The sequence below is a fragment of the Heloderma suspectum genome, chromosome 2 (genome assembly GCF_057233095.1).
Source record: "Heloderma suspectum isolate Gila_16-S chromosome 2, 16-S_ref, whole genome shotgun sequence".
Classification (NCBI taxonomy): Eukaryota; Metazoa; Chordata; class Lepidosauria; order Squamata; family Helodermatidae; genus Heloderma; species Heloderma suspectum.
Genome location: NC_139459.1, coordinates 294114924 through 294137756, shown reverse-complemented (window position 1 = coordinate 294137756; position 22833 = coordinate 294114924). Strand labels below are relative to the sequence as shown.

The window sequence follows — 22833 nt, the reverse complement described above, 5'->3', positions numbered from 1 at the left end:
TACATTAAAGGCCTGCAGCACCCCTATATACTACACACACATTTAACCATCTTCAGTATAAGGTAACAAGTGCTCTTAATAAAACAATAGGGATGACTTACCAATGTTCTCTACCACATATCACACCATCCAAGTTCTCTACCACATACCCCATCATCTAGGGTTTGGGCAGGGGAGAGCATCAGACAGCATCTCTGCCCTAGAAGCATTAGCTATTAGTTATGTGAGTGTAAGATACTGACACTTTTCAGTGACAATTATAGGCATTGCCCTGGGTATATGCTGGGTAAGCTAAATTCATGTTATTTTGAAATCGCAATTTACATAGTTCCACTTTTTAAAAAAATCACTAGGTAAATTACATATATTTCCATTTGGGTTCTTTCTTGGACAGCAAAAATTGTATCTGTTTGCTTCACATTTTTCAGTGAAGTACTAGAATCCCTAGCCTGCAATCAAGTTCTCTAATAGTAGGGTTGGCGGAGGATTTCTCCACGAATCTTCGGGAGGCCGAGCACCGACGCATTCGGCCCCCTGAAAGTGTTGGGGAAATTCTCCGCTGGCCCCCGCCCCCCCCGGGATGGGACTTACCTTCGGCGAATGTCCCTCTCGGCGGCGGGTCCCGGCGGCGGTTCAGCAGGGGCGGCGGCCAGTCTCCCGACCGGCTGCCGCCACCATTGCAAAAAAAAAAAAGTAAAGTAAAAAAAAAACCAAACACAACCGTGATAGGCTACGTAACGATTTACGTAGCCTATCACGGCTAGATTTCCAAAGTCAGCCGTGATAGGCTATGTAAATTGTCACGTAGCCTATCACAGCTGACTTGGGGGGGGGGAAAGTGCGTACGCAAATGGCGGCGCCCATGGGGCGCCGCCATTTGTGTTCCTTATTTTGGCGCGTCTTGTCTACGTAAAGATTTACGTAGACTACGGCGAAAATAAGGGCACGCTATTTGCGTTGCCCTTATTTTCACTGTAGTCTACGTAAATCTTTACGTAGACTAGACGTGCCAAAAAAAGGAACGCAAATGGCGGTCCCCATGCAAGCCGCCATTTGCGTACGTGCTTTTTTTTTTTCAAAGTCACCCGTGATAGGCTACGTGATAATTTACATAGCCTATCATGGCTGACTTTGGAAATCTAGCCGTGATAGGCTACGTTAATCGTTACGTAGACTATCACGGGTGTGTGTGTGGTTTTTTTTTTAACTTTTTTTTTTGTGGCCGGGTAGACGGGGCGCTCCTACCCGGCCTGAATTTCGGCGGCGAGGGATGGGGCGCCTCCCCCCCGGCCTGAATTTCGGCTGGGCGAGGTGTGGCGCCTCCCCCCCTCGCCTGAACTTCGGGGGGAGAAGTGAAGCGCCTCCCCCCCACCGCGAAGCAAGCTGCGGGACGAGGTAAGTCCCTTTCGTCCATCCCTATCTAATAGTCAATAGCTTGTTCTTGATTCTGCTGACACTTTTCAATGCTGATATAATGAAGCCTAAAGTTTTTATAAACAACAATTGTACACATTTTCTGAATTTTCAAGATGCAAACTAAAGTCCCTTTACAAATGTAAGCTTTGCCACCAACGCCTCCTCAAGGTTTTTCTTTCCAGTTCCCCAGACTTGCTCAAGGGACCAGTCACCACAAGTGAAGTAGTCCACAGAATGGAACAGTGCTCATCTAACCACTTGGCGGCGTCCTTCACTATTTTGCCACCGGTGTTAACTTAAATAGCAACAGAATCAGAGCCATCCAGTGTCAAACTCAGTCTGGAGCTAGCAGTTCCTAGTCTAGATCTACAGTGTTTGGCTTCAACTTGCATTAATAGAGTAGTACCTAAATACACCTCAAAACAACAACAACAGAGGCCCAAGCCAAACTTAGCTAAAGCACACTCTTTCCAATCCAGCCAAGTTCCACCTGCTGTCCAGGAGTGAGTTCTCCTTCACTTTCACCAGAAAGGACTGCTACCCAGAAGGGCCACAATTACTCTGATTGCCCTTTCCTCTCCCTTTTCTCTAGAGGGGGCTAATTGCACTGCCAGAAGCTGTCTTTATATGGCCCGAGGACATTAGACTGAGGCATCAGACTTAATGTCATTGAAGCAGTTACAACCACTGATAGCATAGCATGGTGCATGCACACAAAAGGCAGAGTAATAGTAGGATGGGAGAATCATTCATACACAATCCTAAAAATGCTCTGGCTGCTCTGAAATTGTCTGCATGTGCATCCAGCACACAAAGGATTTTGTATTCTCATCTGTGAGCCAGGAAATGGTCAATACACATATGAAGTATGTATACAATAAACAACAGACCATTACAATCTCCCTGCTTACAGAAGTGAATGAAGTTGGGGTCTGTGCGATTGCTTTTAAAACCTAATAACAAGGCAGCAGGAGATGACTGTGTGATTGCAGGAAACTAAAAATGGATGCTCTGCTTTTTAAATTAACTGGTAGGATCTGTGATTGCAGGGAAAGAAAAGATGCTCTGTTTTTAAACCTCACTGATATGGATCTGTGTGACTGCAGGAAGCTTAAAAAAAAAACCTTGGCTCCGCCTCCAATGACCCCTTGGCTCTGCCTCTGGTGACCTGACCTTCACCCCACCAGCTACAGTGGCCATCAGCCACCACTGATGGAGTAGTCCACATGGATTCAAAGGTTCATGTGTACAATAGAGCCCTTGAATTAACTCTAGAACCAATTAATGTTGGGAAGTTTTCGGTCTGAGTGCCATTTGCCTAAGAAAGCATATTAGTAAGGGCATAGAGGGGGGTCTTTTCTATTGTGGCACTCAACTGTAGTTCACTCCCTAAGAAGGCCTGCTGGAGCCTGATATTGTATTCTCTCAGAAAGCAAATTAATTTTTTCCATTTAAGTAAGAATCTGATTTGCTTTGATTTTATGAGAGTTAATTGGAGCATAACATAATGCTATTTATCCTGGTTCTGGTTTTATGAGTTGTTATTGTAGTTCTGTTCTGTTTCCAGTTTGAATTTCCATTGGGAAAGAAAATAAATGGAAAAAATAAATACATTAATATGTAGTGGTATAATGTTGGAGACCACACAAGCATAAATGCAGACACATACATACACTCACATTCTGGATAGCCTAATAGATCCTGTATGAGGATCTCTGGATATTCTTCTATTATTACTGTCTGTCCGTAATAGTAGACTTTATCACCGTAATTTGGCTGCTGAACAGCTTATATGTACAGTCTCTCAAATTAACCATGTATTTCTCAGCAGTGCTAAATGAGATACGGATGGCAGCAATAAAATTGAACTCCACAAATTCTCCCTTGCTTTTGTAATACATATTTTAATATTAGTGTGACAAAGTGGAAATCTGAGTGCAAAGCAGCAATCTTCAAGCCCACTGGGTCCACACTAGGGTAACAGAAAAATAAGGAAGGCATCAGAAAATATATTATGAATAAAAATGTAAATGTTTCCTCTTAAACCAATATAAACTTAAGAGTGAACAATTAAGGTTGTGCAAGGGTAATAATAACAATTATATTTAACATTTGTATAGTGCTTTCAGGTGTTCAAAGCACTTCACTTGAGGTCTGAGGTTTGTCATGTTTGGGTATTGTTATTCAGACAGGAGTCCATTCTTTCATTCTTTTCCTTTAAGGTGATACCAGAGTGCAATGTGGTTCTGCTGATTTCATAGGACTGTGGAGGGAATTAAAAGAAATGTAAACTAGCTTTAAGAGACCAAAAGAATTCTAGGTGTTTTTGAGATGGATCTGTGTGATTGCAGGAAGCTTAAAAAACAACAACCACATAATCATGTGTAAGATTAGATATATCTCGTAGCTAGTCCTTAGCCTCATATTACAAGAAGTATAACGAGAACCAAACTGTCAGTTAAAAACTGATCACAGGCATATTTATTCTTCCCAGGTAAATGTGCATGGGATTGCAGTGAGACATGACATACCCTGACATTATCGTTTCCACACAGAAACTCTTGGTAGAATACATTTTGTTGATATAGGTCCTAACTGGTGCCAGGTTTCACAATCACTTTAGACTGGGGCGAGGAACTACTTTGGGGTGGGCACAAATGACCCACTCCAGCCCTCCATGGGCTGAATAATGTCTGTGGGCATGGCCACAGTCCCTAATGTCCAGCTGGCGCTGTAGCCAAGGGCCTAGCTTCACAGCACATGGGCTTCCCCTGTCCAGGGAAGGCTTGTGCATAGTGAAGCCACCCCAGCTGAGCTGCCCGGAGGATGATCCACTCAGTGCTTCAGCTGGGTCAGCTTCACCTGCCCTGTGCCTTACCCCATCCATCTGCTCCCCCCCCCCCGCTTTAAAAGCAAGGCTGGAGCTGCAGCTTGGGAGGCTCTGCTTCAGTGGGAGGTGCTGTTCCATTGAGGGTGAGCTGTTCCGCCTGCTTCACCTGCCCCACCTGGAGACTTTAAATGCAAGGCTGGAAGTGCACCTTGGGAGGCTCTGCTTCAGGGGGAGGCGCTGTTCCAACCAAGGCATTTTTCCTCGTCTGCTGTGCCCATCCCCCTGTTTGGGAAACCTTATAAGGAGCCCTGGATTATTCCAGCATTTTTATTGATGGCTTTTTGCTTTTGGATATGTAGGAGGTGTGCTGGGGCTGCAGGGCTTTTAGCTGTTTTAGTTTTAAACAGCTGTTGTGATATTTCTGCTTTAAGCTTGTATTTAGTGTATTGTTTGAATATTGTATTTGTCTATTTTTGTGAGCTGCTTTGGGGGCCTTTTGGCTGAAAGGTGGCATAGAAATAAAGTATAACATAACATCGGGAAGGCTGAGCTTGGGGAGGGGACAGGGCCTCTGCAGGCTGGATGGAGAAGCTCCACAGGCCAGATTGGGGCCATGGGTTCCTAAGCAGTTTCCCCATCCCTGCTTTAGGAAATGAAAATAAATCTCTTTCACTTACCTCACAGTGCAGCATCTAAACGACATTGTGTTACTCAAACTTAAGGCTGCAGTCCTCAGCACTGCTACTTGGGAATAAGTTCCAATTAACCTAGTGGGACTTACTTTCAAATAAATGTCGTTGTTGTTGTTGTTCAGTCGTTCAGTCGTGTCCGACTCTTCGTGACCCCCTGGACCATAGCACACCAGGCCTTCCTGTCCTGCGCTCTCTCCCGGAGTGTGCTCAAGTTCATATTCATTGCATCGGTGATGCTATCTAGCCATCTCATCCTCTGCCGTCCCCTTCTCCTTTTGCCTTCAGTCTTTACCAGCATCAGGGGCTTTTCCAGAGAGTTTTCTCTTTGCATTAGGTGGCCAAAATATTTGAGCTTCAGCTTCAGTATCTGAGCACAGGGTAAAGCTACATATTTACTACTATTAGAAAACTATTACTTGATCATATTTAAGGCCTATTTGGCACTAAATAGATAAGACTACATTACACAACTAATCTTCTAATGCACTTTTATGTTTTGTTTAATTACATTTGAATAATGGAATATAGTGATAGGAAGATACCTCAGTGTCTGATGGGTACTAGATCAGTGCCTAATTTGAAAGTCTGGATGCTCAAAATTAGCCTGTTTTACATGGATCAGTTATAAATCAGTGAGACCTCTAAGCCCTATTGCACTGGCCAGAAGGGGCACAGGTGTTCCTCAGATGTTCCTGCACATGTGTGGTACACAGTAGCATTGAAGGCCCTCTTTCTTTTTTAAATGTATATTGCACCATATTGCTAAAGGCTCAAGGCACATAAAAAGACAACATGTAAACCAAAAAGCCTTTATCCATGCCCTTCCCCAGATGGATAGAATCATCTCTGAAAATATGCAAAATAAGGTGTGGTTTTTACCCTGTGGGGGTAAAGATTCTGTTAAAGTTGTGTGCATGCATACTTAGGTTACAAGGACATCATGCTCCTGATGGTATCCCTGGGAGTCTGCTGGGACCTAGAGTTCTTTGGCCCTATTTCATGCATGCATACAACTGTAGCCATAGATGGATACTCTGATAAAGCATGTATTTATTTAAAATGTACACCCCATCTTTCATGGTGACTAAGAAAAAGCAATAAAAGACATTAAAAAAAAAACAATGGATAGAAAGATCAATGAAAATAACATGCTAGCAATAAAAAAAAATTTAAAACAGCACCAATACAAACACCTGGAAGCAATCTAAAAAGAGAAGGATCACATATCAATTATGGTAAGGCAAGCAACAACATCCAGCTTCCAGAGGCCTTCTGAAATAAGATGATCTACTCCAGTGGACGTCCAACAAGCAGGAGGCAACTCATTACCCAGAGTTCTCAAGTCCAAGTACAGCAATGGAGAACATCTTCTCCCTTGTTTCAATTCAAATGGCAGACATTTGGAACCAATAAGAAGGAACCTTGTGATTAATTATCTCAATAGGAGAGCAGGCTCAAATGGAAGAAGGTGATACATCAGAAACCCTGGTCCTCGGGTATATGGCTTTAAAGGTCATAATCAGCCCTTCGAATTGTCCCCAGAAACATATAGGGAATTGATGCAATTGTTCCAGCAATGGACCTGATATGGACATACACCTGGTATCTGACCAGGTCTCACTGATAATTTGGCTGCCACATTTTAAACAAGCTGAAATTTTTCAAAGGCAGCCCTACATACAGTTCATTGCAATAGTCCAGTATTGATGTAACTAAGCTATACTCCTTCCAGTGCCAGGTGAAGACCTTTTTATTCTCTCAATATGTTAGCATTTTAGCTTCCTAGTCTTTTAGCTCTGCTGTTTTAAATCTGTATTTCAAACCTCTGCATTGCTTCTAGGTTTTATTCTGGTTGTACTGTTATTTTGTGGTTTTAAGCTTTCATATTTTATATTGCTGCACTTTGCTGTTTTAATTTTTGTGAACTGCCCAGAGAGCTTCAGCTACTGGGCGGCATAGAAATAAATAAATAAAAATGTATCACCCTGGCCAAATCTGCCTTCTCCAGAAACAGGTGCAGCTGGTGCACCAGCCAGGGGGCCTTAGGTAAGCTGCAGCAGCTGCTTTCCTCAGCATTTCTCTGCTGAGCACCAGGCTGAGTGCTACCACCTCTCCAACAAAGCTTGCAGGCCAGGCAGTAGTGCTCAGCATAGTGCTTAGCAAATCAGAGAAGCACCAAGAAAAGCAGCTGTAGCTGTCATCTGTATTACCAAGAATGCCAGTGCTGGGAGAGCACCTTAAAAAGAGAGAGCACCTTAAAAAGCAGCATCACTCCTGCCTGAGTTAGACTCTAAGGCAGAAGTGGGCAACTTATGCCTTCTGGATGTTTTGACCTACAATTTGCCCACCCCTACTCTAAGGAATCACACCTTTCCACAAGGAGGCATTTACCATTCTAGACATTCATTTAGCTAGATTACCAATGGCAGACTTAATCAGCCAGGAAGGGTAAGCGTCAAGCACTTATGCGGTCAGCCTCACTCTTTTTATTTATTTTATTATTAAAATTATTAATTGCCCATCTGGCTGGTCACCCAGCCACTCTGGGTGATGTACAGCATACAATAAAACAGTTTAAAACAATAAAATTCTACAGTAAAAACATTTTCTAAAATACCGTAACCCACCCCAAATGCCTGCCTGAACAACCACGTTTTTAATGCACGACGGAAGCTCATTAAAGAGGGGGCATGGCAGAGCTCCCTAGGGAGGGAGTTCCACAGAGTGGGGGCCACCACAGAAAAGGCCCTCTCCCTCGTCCCCACCAGTCTAGCTGTCCTGGCTGATGGAACAGAGAGAAGGCCATCCGAGGCTGATCTTGTTAAGCGGCCTGTCTGGTGCTGCTGGAGGCGCTCCTTAAGATAGGCTGGGCCGAAACCATATAGGGTTTTAAAGGTCAAAACCAACACCTTGAATTTGGCCCAGAAAACAACTGGTAACCAGTGCAACTCCTTCAGCACTGGAGTGATGTGATCTTGCCGGCGGCCGCCTTTAATCAGGCGAGCCGCCACGTTCTGTACCAGCTGCAGCTTCTGAACCGTCTTCAAGGGTAACCCCACGTAGAGCGCATTACAGTACTCTAAACGAGAGGAGACCAGGGCATGTACTACTGATGGGAGCAGATGGTTGGGAAGGAAGGGGTGCAGCTGCCGTATCAGATGGAGTTGATTCAGCGCTGTCTGGCTCACAGCTGACACCTGAGCCTCCATGGACAGCTGGGAGTCCAAAATGACCCCCAGGCTGAGGACCTGGTCTTTCAAGGGTAGCCGTACCCCATTCAACACCAGGTCATCATCCCCCAGCCTCCTCTTGTCTCCCACCAAAAGTACCTCGGTCTTGTCAGGGTTCAGCTTCAGCTTATTCCTCCCCATCCAGCCACTCACCGTCTCCAGACATTTGGACAGGGATTCTACAGCCAACTTTGGTGAAGATTTGAATGAGAGGTAGAGCTGCGTGTCATCCACATATTGATGACACTGCACCCAAAACCTCCTGATGATAGCCCCCAGCAACTTCACATCGATATTAAATAGCATCAGGGAGAGGATGGAACCCTGTAGCACCCCACAAGTGAATGGCCACGGGTCGGAAACCTCCTCTCCCAGTGCTACCCTCTGGTACCTGCTGGAGAGGAAGGACCGGAACCACCGCAATACGGTGTCTCCAACGCCCAACCCCTCCAGGCGGTCCAGGAGTATTCCGTGGTCAACGGTATCAAAAGCCGCTGAAAGGTCAAGGAGAACAAGGAAGGAGCATTCACCCCTATCCAGAGCCCTCCTCATATCATCTACCAAGGCGACCAAGGCCGTTTCTGTCCCATGCCCAAGTCTGAAGCCCGACTGAAATGGGTCTAGATAATCAGTTTCTTCCAAGTGTGCCTTCAACTGCATCGCCACCACCCGCTCAATCACCTTGCCCAAAAATGGCAGATTTGAGACTGGGCGAAAGTTGTTCAGAACTTGAGGATCCAAGGAGGGCTTCTTTAAGAGCGGTCTTATCACTGCCTCCTTGAGGGCTCATGGCATCACTCCCTCCTCAAGGGAGGCATTCACCACCGCCTTGATCCCCTCACCCAGTCTCTCTCTGCAGCCCATAATGAGCCAAGATGGGCAAGGATCAAGTAAGCAGGTGGTCGGCCTTACAGATGAAAGCACCTTGTCCACTTCATCAGGGGGAAGAAGCTGGAACCGAACTCTTCCAAAAATCAGGCTGTACCAACAGAAAGATGTCTCTCCCCAGCCCCACCCCACAACTTCCCTGAAAAAGCAAGGTGCTATAGGTACACTGACTGTCTCTGACTCTGCACTAATTGTGGCATCTGAGTCAGAAGTGATGTAACAACTTTATCCACAAAAAGCCTTGCAATTGGTCACGGAATGTCTCCAAGTAGTCCTCTACTCTTTCCCAGGCACCAAGGCTGTTAGCCCTGTGACTGGTCTGAAGAGCTCCATTGGATGGCTCTGAGCAGATGCAATGGTTGTGAAAAAGGAACATTGGTACTTACGGTGATACATTCATTTTCTGAAGTGGATGGAGGATATCCTTATATGGGTTGCTCCTCCCACTTGTTCTGATAGGCAGGAATATGCAAATTAACTGAATTGCCCTCTCACATGGGAGAGCAATCTACTTCCAGTTTGGAAGATGTCTCAGCCTCAAATTTCCAGTAACTTTATTAGCAAAAACACTGAACAATACCTTCAGAAGAACTAACTGAGGAAACCCCCCAGCGGCGACAGGTTACTGCCAGGTAGGCAGGATATTCTCCATCCACTGCAGAAAATGAACGTATCACGGTAAGTACCAACATTCCTTTTTCCTGCAATGGAGGAGGATATCCTTATATGGGACTTCTAACAGCGGTGCCCCAAACTGGGCAGGTAGGTCGCTGCTATCCCTGTTAATTAAACTATAACCATCTGCTGAAGCACCCTCTGGCCAAAAGATACGTTGACCGAAGCGAGGATGTTTGACTTGTAATGTCTCACAAAGGAAGCCCCAGCTGCAATGTCAACAAGGGGGGCATTGGTCCCGAAGGCAGTAGAAGTGGCTGTGCTCTGTACAAAGTGAGCAGAGATCCCACCAGGCCAAGCAGAACCAGAAGTGCAACACAGAGAAAAATGCAGACCTTAATCCACTATGCCAACGTTGACTTGGACCGGAGACCTTCTTGCCCATGGTGGAAGGCTGAAATGAAACAGAAAAAGTCAAAGACACGAAAGTTTTCAGTCCTTTTAAGGTAGATCTGAACTGTGTTATGTCCAAAACATGCTATTCTCTTTTTAGGAGCTGACTCTGCCTAGGACAAAAGGACGGTGGAATGAGCTCCTCTGCTCTGTGGAAGATGGAGTTATTTTTATTATTTCGAATGAAAGATCCAAGTGATGTATGATTGCGTCCTGCTGGAAAAAGCGCAATTCCTTTCTAGTCAATACCCGGCAGGCCAACATGATGGCTACAAGAGAAAAGAACCTTCCAGAAAAGGTCATTGAGACCCTTCATAGAGGCTGGAAATGGGGCATGGTAAGAGCTTTGAGAACTTCATGCAGATCCCAAGTAGGGTACCTGTGGATAAGTGGTGGCTTTAGTAAGGAAACATCCCTTAGAACACATTTTATATGGGAGTACACTGCCAGGGATCTATGGGAAGACTCGGGTAACACAGAGGACAATGTCATGAACCACCTCTTGAGATTACTGGGCTGAGCCCCTGATCCAACCTGTTTTGTAGAAACGTCAGGACTAGTCCAATTAATTGGATCCTCCACCACCTGCAAAAAGCTCTCTACAAGATCTCAATATCATGTTTTTGGATTCTCTGCAGGAAAACAAGAAAAGACTATCTTGTCTTTTGTATTGTAACTGGTGCATTCTAGTACTAACCTTTCACATGCCAAGCACAGAGTTATAAACCAGCTGGGGTCAGGATGGATTTTATTTATTTAATTTTGACAGAGGTCTGGAGCTGTTGGTAGTGGCCCATGCTGCCAACAGCTGTAAATGGTCCAAGCACCAGGCCTTGCTCAGCCAGTTTAGTGCTACCAGTATCACACAGCATGCGCTCCGGCTGGATTCTGCACAAGGGTTGAGCTATCAGGGAGCCTGGACTAAAAAGTGTACAGGACGCCTGTAGACCAAGCAGCAGACATGGCATCTATGTCTTCTACACCCTCTACTGCATACCTGGAAAGGACTTTTGTTTGTCCTTTGTGCTTCATGGGGGATGTGAACAAATCCATGACTAGTGTACTGAAATGTTGAACTATGGCATGAAAGACCACTAAGCTGAGACGTCATTCTGTATAGTTGACATCCGGTCAGCTCAGTCAGTCTGCAAAGGAGTTTAAATCCCCTTGAACGTACTTGGCTGATAGCGATACGAGGTTTGACTCTACCCACTGCAGGAGGCGGTCTGCCTCAGTGATGAGGGAGCACAAGCTAGTCCCTCCCTGGCACTTCACATGTGCCTGGTCATCATGTTGTCTGTTCATACAAGCACCACCTTGGGCTGTATCAGGAGGCTGAAGGTGAGGAGAGCCAGATGGACTGGTACTGTGCAATGCTTCCTCTGGGCTCCACGGTGATCTGCAGTGGGACCCCCAACCCCGAAGGCTGGCATATGTTGTGATTTGGACTGAGGGTCTCTCTCTAAGGGACTGCTCCCTAAGGATTGGGGAGAACAACCAAGTCAAGGACTTCCAAAGATAATTGGCTTGATTTATGTCTCTGACAGCTATATCCTCCTGGGAAAAAGGAGGATAAGCCACTGAAGGGACCTGAAGTGTTTTCTGGCCCATGGGACACATCTATGGTAGCAATCACAACCCCTGCAATTGTGCTAGGGCCATCAGGTCTGGGATAGGGTCCTGAAGGATGTCTTACCATAGCCTAGAGCTTTTCTGGTCTCTCCAGCAGAAGGCAGAACTATACCTGATTGAGTATTCAGTACCATCTCGAGGTGCTGCAGTTCCCTAGAAGGGCAAAACTGACTTTTTCTGACATTCCCCAGGAAAAACATGTGACTGAAGGCATGCTAACATCCTGTGGACATCCAGAATTTCCTGTTGGAGGCAGGGAGACTTGATTAGAATGCTGTTGAGGTGAGTATGGGGTGAATTTGCTGCCTTCTCAGGGGTACTACCAATTCTACCCTGGGGGCAGACAAGAGACTGAATTGGAGGGCTCTGCATTGATAATATTTCCCTAATAGATGAACCACAGAATCAGGACATGCAAGTACGCTTCTGTGAGATCCTGAGATGCCAGAAATTCTCCTGTCTGGAGAGATTCAAGAATGGTACAAGTGTCTCCATCCAAAGCATTCTGGATTTTTTTTTAATCTACCCATTTCAGGTACAATATTATCCTCCAGTCCCTGATCTTTGTGGAGAGGGCAATGAAAAATATTGAGTAGCAGCCTTTCAGTCTTTCCAATGATGGCACTGGCTTGATTCCTCTGACATCGATGAGGTGAGATATGGCCTGCAGGACTAAGTGGTACTTCTCCAATTTCCTGGACCTTGGGAAGGAGATGAAAAAGTTGTGAGGAAGTTGAACAAAATCAAATAGATATGGCCCTCCCTGACTGTGCATAGCACCCATTAACCTGAGCTGGAGACTCTCCATTGATGATAAAATTCTGAAACCTCCATCCCACTGGGGGAGCTGGTAGTTATGCTTATTGCTGTCTCTGCTGCCCCTTAAGGGCTGTATTGGGGGAGGGGTCAAAACCTCTGGCTCTGCTGGTGCCTGGGTGTGGATCCCCATCTGCCCCAGGTGGACCTGGACCCTCTGCTGTCCCAGGATCTTTTATTCCCATATAAAGGGGGGAAAAAGGCCCCCCCAGCAAAAGGGGTTACATTCCTCTTTCTTAGAGGTAGAGGGCAGGGCTTCGTCTTTGTCTTTTGTTTCTACAAGGACTTCTTCAAAGTATCCTCCAACAGCTTGTTGCCCCCAAGGGGACCCAAGGTCAAACTGGATTTGAACACACAGAAACATTCCAATTTTTAAACCATATTTGGTGTCTGACTGACATGGCTGCTGCTTCGGGCTCTGGCACTGATTGGACAGCATCCAAACTGGCATTGGCCATGAAGGCTACTGACTTCAGCAGTTTATAAACTCCCTGGTGCAGCTTGATATTATTCCCTGTGAAATATTTTAGAATGTCCTTCATCCAGAGATAGGAGGACCTAGCCATAACCAGTTCTGTGGATGAAGCCCTCAGGGCAGCCTCATGAGCCTTTCGGAGGACCAGTTCCCCCTTTCAGTCCTCTGGATTCTCAGGGGTATTATCCTCATTATTTGAATATACTGCACCAAAAAGTGGGGCAGCTGCAGGGGCATCCACCATGGCACCTGTCATTTGCTCATCACCCTTTTTTGGCAAATTACAGAACTGTTGTTGTTGGGGGGGGGGGTTGTAATTGAGCTACTTAGTCTGGATGAGCCTGGTTCAACCCATTTTGCCTTCATCATTCCATAAAGGTGTTAGGGAAGGGAACAACAGGTGGGCAAGGGATATGGTTCGTAAAAACATCTGCCACCCCTTCCACCCCCTCAGAATTCATGTCCAGTTACATAGAGTTCCAGGTGGTCTCCCATCCAAACACTATCCAGGCCCAGACAAACTTAGATTCAACAAGTTGCCTGCATCATGGGCCTTCAGACCAGCCCTAGTGTACAGTATTAGCAGCATTATTTAATAAGACTAGGGCCTTTGTGAGGCTGGGCTTTCAGCAGGGACTTCCTCTGCTGAAAAGGCCTCCCTGTTCTCCCTTAGACAGGAATGAAGAAATAGCTGCCTCTGAATCCAATGATCTGGAGGCAGGACATATGGTAAGGGAGAAGGCTCCTCATCCTCTGTGGGCTTGAGTTTTTCTGCCCTTTGCATAATAGCTGCAGTACAAGTGACAGGAAAAACCACAAGAGCCATCAGAAAACCATTTAGATCAGCTTTCACCAACCTGATACCCTGCAGATGTGTTGGACATCCAGCATTCCCCAGCCAGTGGAGGTCACCATGTTGGCAAAGACTGATTGAGATCTACCCTAGAGAGTAATATCCACACAGTGGATATTTATTTATTGTATTTATTCAATTTATAACCCACCTATATACGAATACTCTAGGTGGCATATAAAGCTAAAAACAATTTTTAAAAATCCAGTAATAAAACAACACAGCATAAAAACAGTATGTAAAAGTCAACAAAGAGGAACAAGAGTTCTACAAAGGGAAAGTCTGCTGGAATAATAGAGTCTTTAATTCCCGCTTAAAACCTTCAAAGAGGTCAGCAGGCACATTTCAACCAGCAAGTCATTCCACAACTGAGGGACAGCAAAGGAAAACAGTCCTCTTGTATGTGGCTGCTAATCTCACCATAAGCAGCTGCAGCAGATAGCCCTCAGAGGACCTGAGGTGGCGGATTGGGAGGGACGTAGGGCAGAAGGTGCTCCTTTAAGGACCATGTAAGGCCTTAAAGGTAGGAACCAGCACTTTATATTTTGCTCAGAAACAAACTGGCAGCCAGTGTAAAGATTTTAAAACGCTAAAATGGGATGTCCCAGAGACCAACCTGGCTACCATATTTTGTGCCAGCTGAAGTTTCCAAACTAGATATACAGGCAGCCCCAAGTACGGCGCATTACAGAAATCAAGCCTAGAGTTTACCAGTGCGTGCACCACCATTACCATATCCACATGTTCCAGGAATGGGCATCGCTGGCCCATCAGCCGAAGTTCATAACAGGCACTTCTCACTGTTGCCTCCACCTGGGGTGCCAGGAGCAGGTTCAGGTCAAGAAGCTCCCCCAAGCTATGAACTTGCTCCTTCAAGAGGGGTGCAACCCCATCCAGAACTGGTTGACATACCTCAATACCTGAATTAGGAACCTTCACGATGAGCACTTCTGTCTTTCCTGGATTCAACTTCAGCTTGTTCTCCCTCATCCAGCCCATTACCAACTTCAGGCGGTCATTCAGAGGAGTCATACCTTCCTTAGATAAAGATGTTAAGGAGAAATCGATTTGGGTGACATCAGCATACTGATAACACCCAGCACCAAAAGTCCTGATGATCTCTCCCAGCGGTTTCATGTAGATATTAAACAGCACTGGGGACAGAATGCTACTTTTTGCTACAAGAAATAGCCATCAGATTTGAAATTCATGAGTTTGTGTGTATCATATCATGTTGCCGTCAACATGTGAAAGCTGTTTTCCATCATCTAATATTGTACTATATAGAGTAAGGCCTTAAACTGGGCTAAATCAGGGACTCTACTATGTATACAGCTGAAATGGTCCCCTTATTATTTCCCCTATGTATTAAACCAATTGACAGGATGAAGTAGTACTGTAGTATAAATCTGAGGGAAAATATTATGGTTATCAAGCAGTTTGGGTGGGTTGCAGGAAAAAGTTAGCTTAACAGTAATATTCAGATATATTCCTGCAACGTTCATTGTTTGTAAAATCCCAATTATCTCTTGTGATTTGCTTTTTAATAAACAATTTAAATATTCATATAACATATACATACACACTATTTCAAGTTTTAATTCGGGTGGTAGGTTTGCAGTTTTCCTCCCATGGCGCCACCAGAAGAGAGCTATCATGTCTGAGAATTAAGTTGTAACATTTGCAATTAAGTATTTTGAGGTCTAAACTTGCGATAATAGGGGAGAGAAGTATCAAACCAGTGCTTAAATTTGAAAAAAAAACACCTGTGTGTTCTGTTGTTGTTCAGTCGTTAAGTCATGTCCGACATTTCGTGACCCCATGGACTATAGCACGCCAGGCCTTTACATTATGATTATTGTTGTTGTTGTTGTTCAGTTGTGTCCGACTCTTCATGACCCCATGGACCACAGCACGCCAGGCCTTCCTGTCCTGCGCTCTCTCCCGGAGTGTGCTCAAGTCCATATTCATTGCATCGGTGATGCTATCTAGCCATCTCATCCTCTGCCGTCCCCTTCTCCTTTTGCCTTCAATCTTTCCCAGCATCAGGGTCTTTTCCAGGGAGTTTTCTCTTCGCATTAGGTGGGTTAGCTTATAAGCTGGACTTAAAGACCTAAAATGGAGCCTATACTAAGCTTGAATTGAAAGCTATGCCTACCCTTTTTGCTTAAAAGACGACCTTTCTAGAAGCTTTGTTGTTGTTCAGTTGTGTCCGACTCTTTGTGGCCCCATGGACCACAGCACGCCAGGCCTTCCTGTTCTGCGCTCTCTCCCGGAGTGTGCTCAAGTCCATATTCATTGCATCGGTGATGCTATCTAGCCATCTCATCCTCTGCCGTCCCCTTCTCCTTTTGCCTTCAATCTTTCCCATGCAATACGATTATTGCACACGTTAACTACTTTTTCTTTCTCTTTTTAAAATCATCCGTGGTAGTGTCTCGGGGTCCATATATCAACATCAGCACCGAAACATTAAGCTAGGGAAAGTGACATGTGAAGGGAAACCAGTTGCGACAGCCCCTTCCTCAAGCCTCCTGCTCTTCTCTCTCCTCAGGTGTCAGGCTCTGAAGCTAAAGAAGCCCCCATGGCGCCTCTTCAGTGAGCAGCGCTGAAAACAAACAACCAAGAAATGGCCTCCCCAGGAGCGTCGGGAAGCAGGACTGCAGTGTCCCCGGCGGCCGCCATGTAGTGCCGGCTCGGCACCTGCTCGTCTTCGCCCGTCTGCGCCGAAGGGCCGGCCGTCCCTCGCGGAAGCGCTCCTTCCCCGCCTCCAGCGTCCGGCCCCCAACGCGGGGTCTCGGCTTTGGTTTGCCCGCGCTGTGACGTCCCTCGAATAGCAGCTCGAGGCGGGTGATTCCTCCGAGCAGGTTGGTGTAGCAAGGGCTGCCGCCGCTGAAGCTGCTTCCCTTTTCCTGTGCCTTCGAGCAAGTCAGCGGAAGGGCGCGCAGTCCCGCGAAGAAGCGCAGCCCGGAGCCCCGCGACACGTTTCTGGGGGTCAGCCGAAGGTGCCCAGCGGGCTGCCCGGCAGAATGCCACCCGCCGCCCCTGCGCCTTGGGCGTCGCTTGCGCTCCTTCTCCTCCTGCCCTTTGCCGCGGTGCCTTCCAAGCTGAACATCCCCAAAGTGCTGTTGCCGTTCACTCGGAGCACCACGATCAACTTCACCCTGGAGGCGAGCGAGGGCTGCTACCGCTGGTGAGCGAGCGAGCGAGCAAGCGAGGGGAGGGAGGACGGCCGAATTCGAACGCGCAGGGCCCTGCGGAATGGAGGCGCATGGCGCAGGTGCGGCAGCCAGCGGAGCTGCTGCTGCAACACGTGGGGAAAGCTCGGACTAGCCCTCCGGGAAGAAGCCCGCTCTCTTTGCCGGCAGCAGGCAGCTTCTCATGGCGAGGGGTCGAGCAACTCCGTTTAACTCTCCTCACAGACTGTTGAGGTGCAGGGCGCTGGCGCCGCACACCGCCCCCCTCCGCCTTCAAATGGACAAAGCGTACAGGAAGTCGTGTGCCCCTCACAGCTCAGGGTTATGCGGAGGTAGGCGCGCTGATTGCGTACGCTCAGGCCGTTTGCCCCACGGACTGGGCCAGAAAAGTTCCCTCTCGCCGGGCCGCTTCGCTTCTGAGCCAGCGTGCCTCCTCTGTGACCTGTGGAAAGTTTTGCGTTGCGTTTTCCACCACCAGCCACAGGCGACAATGTGCCCTGTCGGGCGCAGTATGATAATGGTGGCAGAAATGCAAACGGTACCAGAATGGCAGTAGGACTATTAAAACAACACGCACACACACACACAAACACACACACATATATATATATATATATATATATATATACATATATTATAAAATATTAAAACAAAAATGATAAAAGGCCATTGTGGGCAAAGCCAACGTCCAGAAAGGTTTTGGAGTACAGCGGTAACATGAAGTAACAAATCGTGTTTCTCAAAATGTAGGCAGATGATGTAGTGTGAAGTTCTGTAGGCATAGCTGGTACCAAGACTGACAGCTTTCCTCCCTCCCACTCCATCCTGCACGCCTCCCTTGCCTAACAGGTCTTTTTGTCCTGTGCATATACAGTAAGGCAGGCAGACACTCAATTTTATCCAGCATAGAGATACAGTGTTATGGGGAAAGCTTTCCTTTTTAAATGTCTGCTTGTATAGTCAGATAAAAAGGTGGCAAGGCGGAGTACTCTCAATGGTATGATACTGTATGAGTGAAACTCCAAAATGGTTAATTCCACCTTGCACACTTCCCTGCATTTCTTATTGCATTGTTCAGTACAGAAGAAAAAGCAAAACAATTCTTTTAAAAGTTTGAGATGAAAGTGCAAATTATGCACAGGGTAATCAACTAAACAACCAACTTAATTATAAAGGAAAATACCTGTTCTTGCTCACACAAAATGAAAGAAAGCCATTTTATTTCCAAATAATTTTATTTGGCCTATTCTAACCAAATAGAAAGTTGTGTCCTGTAACTGCTAATCTTTCCACACACACTTATTTATTTATATTTATAAGCCACCTTTAAAAAATAAAAACCCTTCCAAAGGAACATTCAATAATCAACATAAAACGCAGATCATAACTCTAAACATTGTCCCTGGCAGCATAGGAGAGATTAATAGTGCAATCATTTCCACATTTTCTCAGAAGTAAGTCAGATTCCTGGAGGAGAAGGCTATCAATGACTACTAGGCTTGATGGTTGGCTATATGCTACCTCCAGTATCAGAGGCAGTAAGCCTGTGTTCACCAGTTGCTGGGGAACATGGGCAGGAGGAGGATGCTGCACTCGTGTCCTGCTTGTGGGTTCCCGGTCAACAGCTGGTGTGAACAGAATGCTGGACTAGATGGACCCTTGGTCTGATCCAGCAGGGCTCTTCTTACGTTCTTAAGCCCCACTGTGCTCAGTTGGGCTTACTCTCAGGTTAGCATCATAGGACTGCAGACTTAGTGTGACTCTCATAGCAGCTGAACTGCATAATCCAGGGTTAGGCAAGCAGTGTGCCCACAGGCACCAATGTGCCCCAGAGAGCTTTCTTGGTGCCCGCCAAGGTACTTCATACACACACGTGCACACATTTTCTTACTGGCAGCTAGAATTACAGTGAAATTGGTTTCTGTTGGTGCTGAAAACTGTGGGTTCAAATGAGTTGTCTAGTGTATTGGGGCTCAGACCCCACCACTGCTTTGTACTTAGTATTTTGGGCAGGTTACTTGTCCTTTACCATGCCTCCTGTAGCAGCCATTCTGTGGCAGTGCCCAGGACAGTTTCTGAAGTTGTCAAATCTGCCCACAGGTAATAGGAACATAGGAAGCTGCCTCATACTGAGTCAGATCATTGGTCCATCAAGCCCAGGATTGTCGACACTGACTGACAGTGGTTCTTCAGGGTTACAGGCAGGGTTTTTTCCTGCCTTACCTGGAGACAGGACAGATAAAAGGAAGTACTTACAGCGTATAGCTAAACTATGGAATTCGCTCCCACAGGAAGTAGTGATGGCCACCAGTTTGGATGGTTTTAAAAGAGGGGTGGACAAATTCCTGGAGGAGATGGCTCTCAATGACTACTGGTCCTGATGGCTATGTGCTACCACCAGTACCAGAGGCAGTGAGCATATGTACACCAGCTGCTGGGGAACATGGGCGGGAGGGTGCTGTTGCACTTGTGTCCTGCTTGTGGGTTCCTGGTCGACAGCTGGTTGGCCACTGTGTGAACAGAATGCCGGACTAGATGGACCCTTGGTCTGATCCAGCAGGGCTCTTTTTATATTCTTATGAGATGTTGGGGATCAAACCTGGAACTTCTTCATGCAAGGCAGGTGCTCTACCACTGAGCTATGGCCCAAAAAGGTTACCTATCTCTGGCATAATCTTAGCATGTTTACTCAGAAACAGGTTCCACTGAGTTCAATGGGACTTACACATGCTTAGGGCTGTGGCCTTAGCTATTCAGGATGCACGGCTTTGATACTTTGTTGATTATGTGTGTGTGTCACATTCATTTTCAGAAATACAAAATACTGAAATATCGTTTTTAATGATGTAGTGACAAACATCAGTTGACTGCAGAAATTACAACCAAACAAGTACAAATACAAGTACAAATAAGATGCATATACATATATGTACATTTCATCATAATTCATATTTGAAACATACTTTTCCCTTCAATGTAAATTTCTGCAACAGAGGTGAATATGTAGCCACATTCCCCTATCACATTTCTTTCTGTCTCGGGAGCTGTCCTAGCCATGGATTTAACCGATATGTTAGTTTTGAGAAACTGGATTTTAATTAACATGTTATTCACCTAAAAGGATAATTCTGGTGCTACTATGTGATTTATTCTTTCTAGAAAGCATGACATATAGAAGCAAAGCCATTTAGAATGCAAATTCGGTAACACTCTAATTCTATTTCGGTGTTACAGAAGCATTCCCAGACCAGCTTCACTTGCATCCTGATCCTAAGCATGTTTACTCAGAGTAAGTCACAATAAATTAATTGAGATTTACTTCACAGTAGATTAGTTTAGGGTTGCATATCAATATACCGTAATGGAAGGTTTGAGGACTGCCAGTCATATAGTCACCTGTGGCAAGTAGGAATTGCCTCTAGTGACAAGGCAGATAGTTTTTTACAAAGTGAAAGAGAGCTGGTTCTTTCCCCGCCTCTTTTTCAGACTGCCCATGTGCTTCATATGATTTACATAAATATATAAGGGCATTCAGGCAAGCTAGCAAGAAGTATTTGTGGGCCACTAAGGTCCAAACTAGATGTGACATTAAGGGTGCAATCCTATGCATGTTTAGGCAAAAAAATACAATTTTACAACTCCCAGCATTCCCCAGCCAGCCATGCTGGGAGCTGTAGGACTTTTCTCTCTCTAAACATGCATTAAGATTGTGCCCTAAATGTTTCATTAAATTTAATGTTCACGTTTGTTAAAATGCCAGTGACAGCTGATGGGGGTTCTGATAGTTATGACTGCAGCAGGCAGGAAGGGGAAGTTTAACCATTTCCTCCCTGTTGCAGTCCTGACAAAATCACTCTTCTAGAGCTGTTATTTGTATTGGGGGGGAAAGCTCCCACTGACACCATGGCAAAGAGACATTTACAGTGTAATCCTATCCATATCTATTCAGAAGTAAGGTCTATTGGTTTCAGTGGGGCTTACTCCCAGGTAAGTGGGTATAGGACTGCAGCCTCATGTTTAGTTTGGTTCTAATTTTTTGTGAGCATACTTGCAAAGCTCGTATAGACTGACTGACTATGCACTTTGGCTGTATATTAAAACCAGAACAAGGTGACTGGCAAATAGACATGTTTGCTCCAGAAACAGTCACCATCTGATCATATTAATTGTTAAACTGGCATCGTATGTGTATTTAACTGGGATTTCAGTGTTGTTTATGGGATGGGGAGTTATACCTTATTTTTAGAGTTTATTTTAATGTTTTTATTTCTATATTGATTTAGTTTTGCATTTTTATCCTATCAACATAAGTCAGCAGACCCTTCAAGGTGGCCTCCGCCAAAATAGTTCATTAAAATAGCTTAAAGTAAAACTTTGAGATGCTGGATAACATGGGAAGAATATTTAAATAAACTGATTTTGTCTAAACAGGTGTTGGATCAGTCTAACACCACCTGCATATTTAAACTTTTAACTACCCATGACTGACTGACATAATTCTATTTACCCAGCCCAGCAGAGCTCATGAAATGTTAACAATTATTTCTGTGTTTAGAGCGTCCCTCTTTTAAACTTGCCGGACAGTTGGCTTTTGACGTGTTTGGGAGCAACTGCATGTAGTGCTGCTTTCAGTTCTTGTCCAAGAAACACAGTGGCTGCAGGCTTCTTGCCATTTGTCCTGATTACATCGTTTGGAGTTACACAAGCAACATAATCATATGATTGGACCAATTCCCTGTGAAAGGCTGTGCAATAGCATTTCTTACAAATTCTCTTCAGAAAACCATATGTACATTGGTGAAAGCATTCATGTTCCTAAGTCTGGAACACACAAAGCACAGTTTTGACCAATTAGTGGGATTGAATCTTAAATCTCAAACATTACTAACAGCCATGATTGCACATGAAACTTGATCCAGCCAAAGTTAAGCAACTTACGACCAGTTGATTCAGTGGGATAGTGTTAAGCATGTACTTAGCTCTCCCATCATCCACCACTTGACAATATTTAGGGAATACAAGAAACATAATTTGTCCCAATCAATTCAACAGCCTTCTAAAATGTGAACAGATGTTAGTATTATTTCAGTCTGTCAGAATCTTCATAGCATATTCCCAGTGCAGAGTATTTTTTGTGTACACATGTGGGCTCAAATTTTTTTTTTTTAATTTGCTGTAGCCATATGAACAGGAGACTTAGGGCACAATCCTTTCTGGATAGTCGCCAGCCTCCAAAATTGGAGGCTGCTGACTCTCCTGCGCAGGACGGCTGGAGCATGGAGGGGATCCTCTCCTCTGTGCTCCAGCCATCCTGCATTTTTGGCTAGTTGGCTGATTTCAGCTGTCTAGCCATGGCTTTGGGGAGTGGGAGGGAAGGAGGCCGTGCAGCACATAGGAAGCTGCATTAAGCGGCTTCTGCAGTCTCCTCCCCTCCCTGCCCCCAGGACTGTCCCTTCTTCGCCGTTTCTGCATTCCATTTCCGACCGCGGAGATGTAGCTGGTGTGGAGAGAACTGTGCTGGCTGCGAGGGGGCAGGAACATGGTTTCTGGGAACTGTGTTCATATCTCTGGCTCCAACCTTGGTTCCCAGAATCCGAAAAATCCTGTGGCCCTCTAGACAGTCTCTAGTGGCCATAGGCTTGCTCCCTTATTTTCTGGATAGAATCTCAAATTCTGTCCAGAAAATCTAGATCTGCAAATTATGGAAATCAGGTATGTTTATATGAATCTACTTAA

The 22833-nt window shown here is 45.5% G+C and overlaps 2 protein-coding genes across 8 annotated transcripts in view; one reads left to right on the top strand and one right to left on the bottom strand.

Moving 5' to 3' along the window:
* Positions 1-3298: 3298 nt before the first annotated feature.
* Positions 3299-15905, bottom strand: LOC146354842 (uncharacterized). Of its 4 annotated transcripts, none has more exons than XM_084839955.1 (4): positions 14813-15122; positions 10067-10125; positions 5028-5305; positions 3299-3679 (listed from the first exon to the last, which is right to left on the bottom strand). In XM_084839955.1, the coding sequence occupies exons 1-3, from the start codon at positions 15035-15037 to the stop codon at positions 5299-5301; spliced, it is 291 nt and encodes a 96-aa protein (XP_084696081.1). In that variant the 5' UTR covers positions 15038-15122; the 3' UTR covers positions 3299-3679; positions 5028-5298. The 4 variants fall into 4 exon arrangements, with proteins under 4 accessions (XP_084696081.1, XP_084696079.1, XP_084696082.1 ...); XM_084839956.1 differs by lacking the exons at positions 3299-3679; positions 5028-5305; positions 10067-10125 and adding exons at positions 12256-12457; positions 13905-13989; positions 15483-15905 and having other exon boundaries at positions 14813-14938; XM_084839953.1 differs by lacking the exons at positions 3299-3679; positions 5028-5305; positions 10067-10125 and adding exons at positions 12202-12457; positions 13905-13984.
* Positions 15906-16323: 418 nt separating this feature from the next.
* Positions 16324-22833, top strand: part of NUP210 (nucleoporin 210) — a 136975-nt gene continuing 130465 nt past the window's right edge. For 3 of the 4 annotated variants that reach the window (XM_084839943.1, XM_084839946.1, XM_084839945.1), the window contains exon 1: positions 16324-17093. In XM_084839943.1, coding sequence (XP_084696069.1) covers positions 16930-17093 — 164 coding nt within the window. In that variant the 5' untranslated portion in view covers positions 16324-16929. Of the gene's footprint in view, positions 17094-17310; positions 17430-22833 lie in introns of those variants that run through there. The other variant, XM_084839944.1, reaches the window with a different exon arrangement.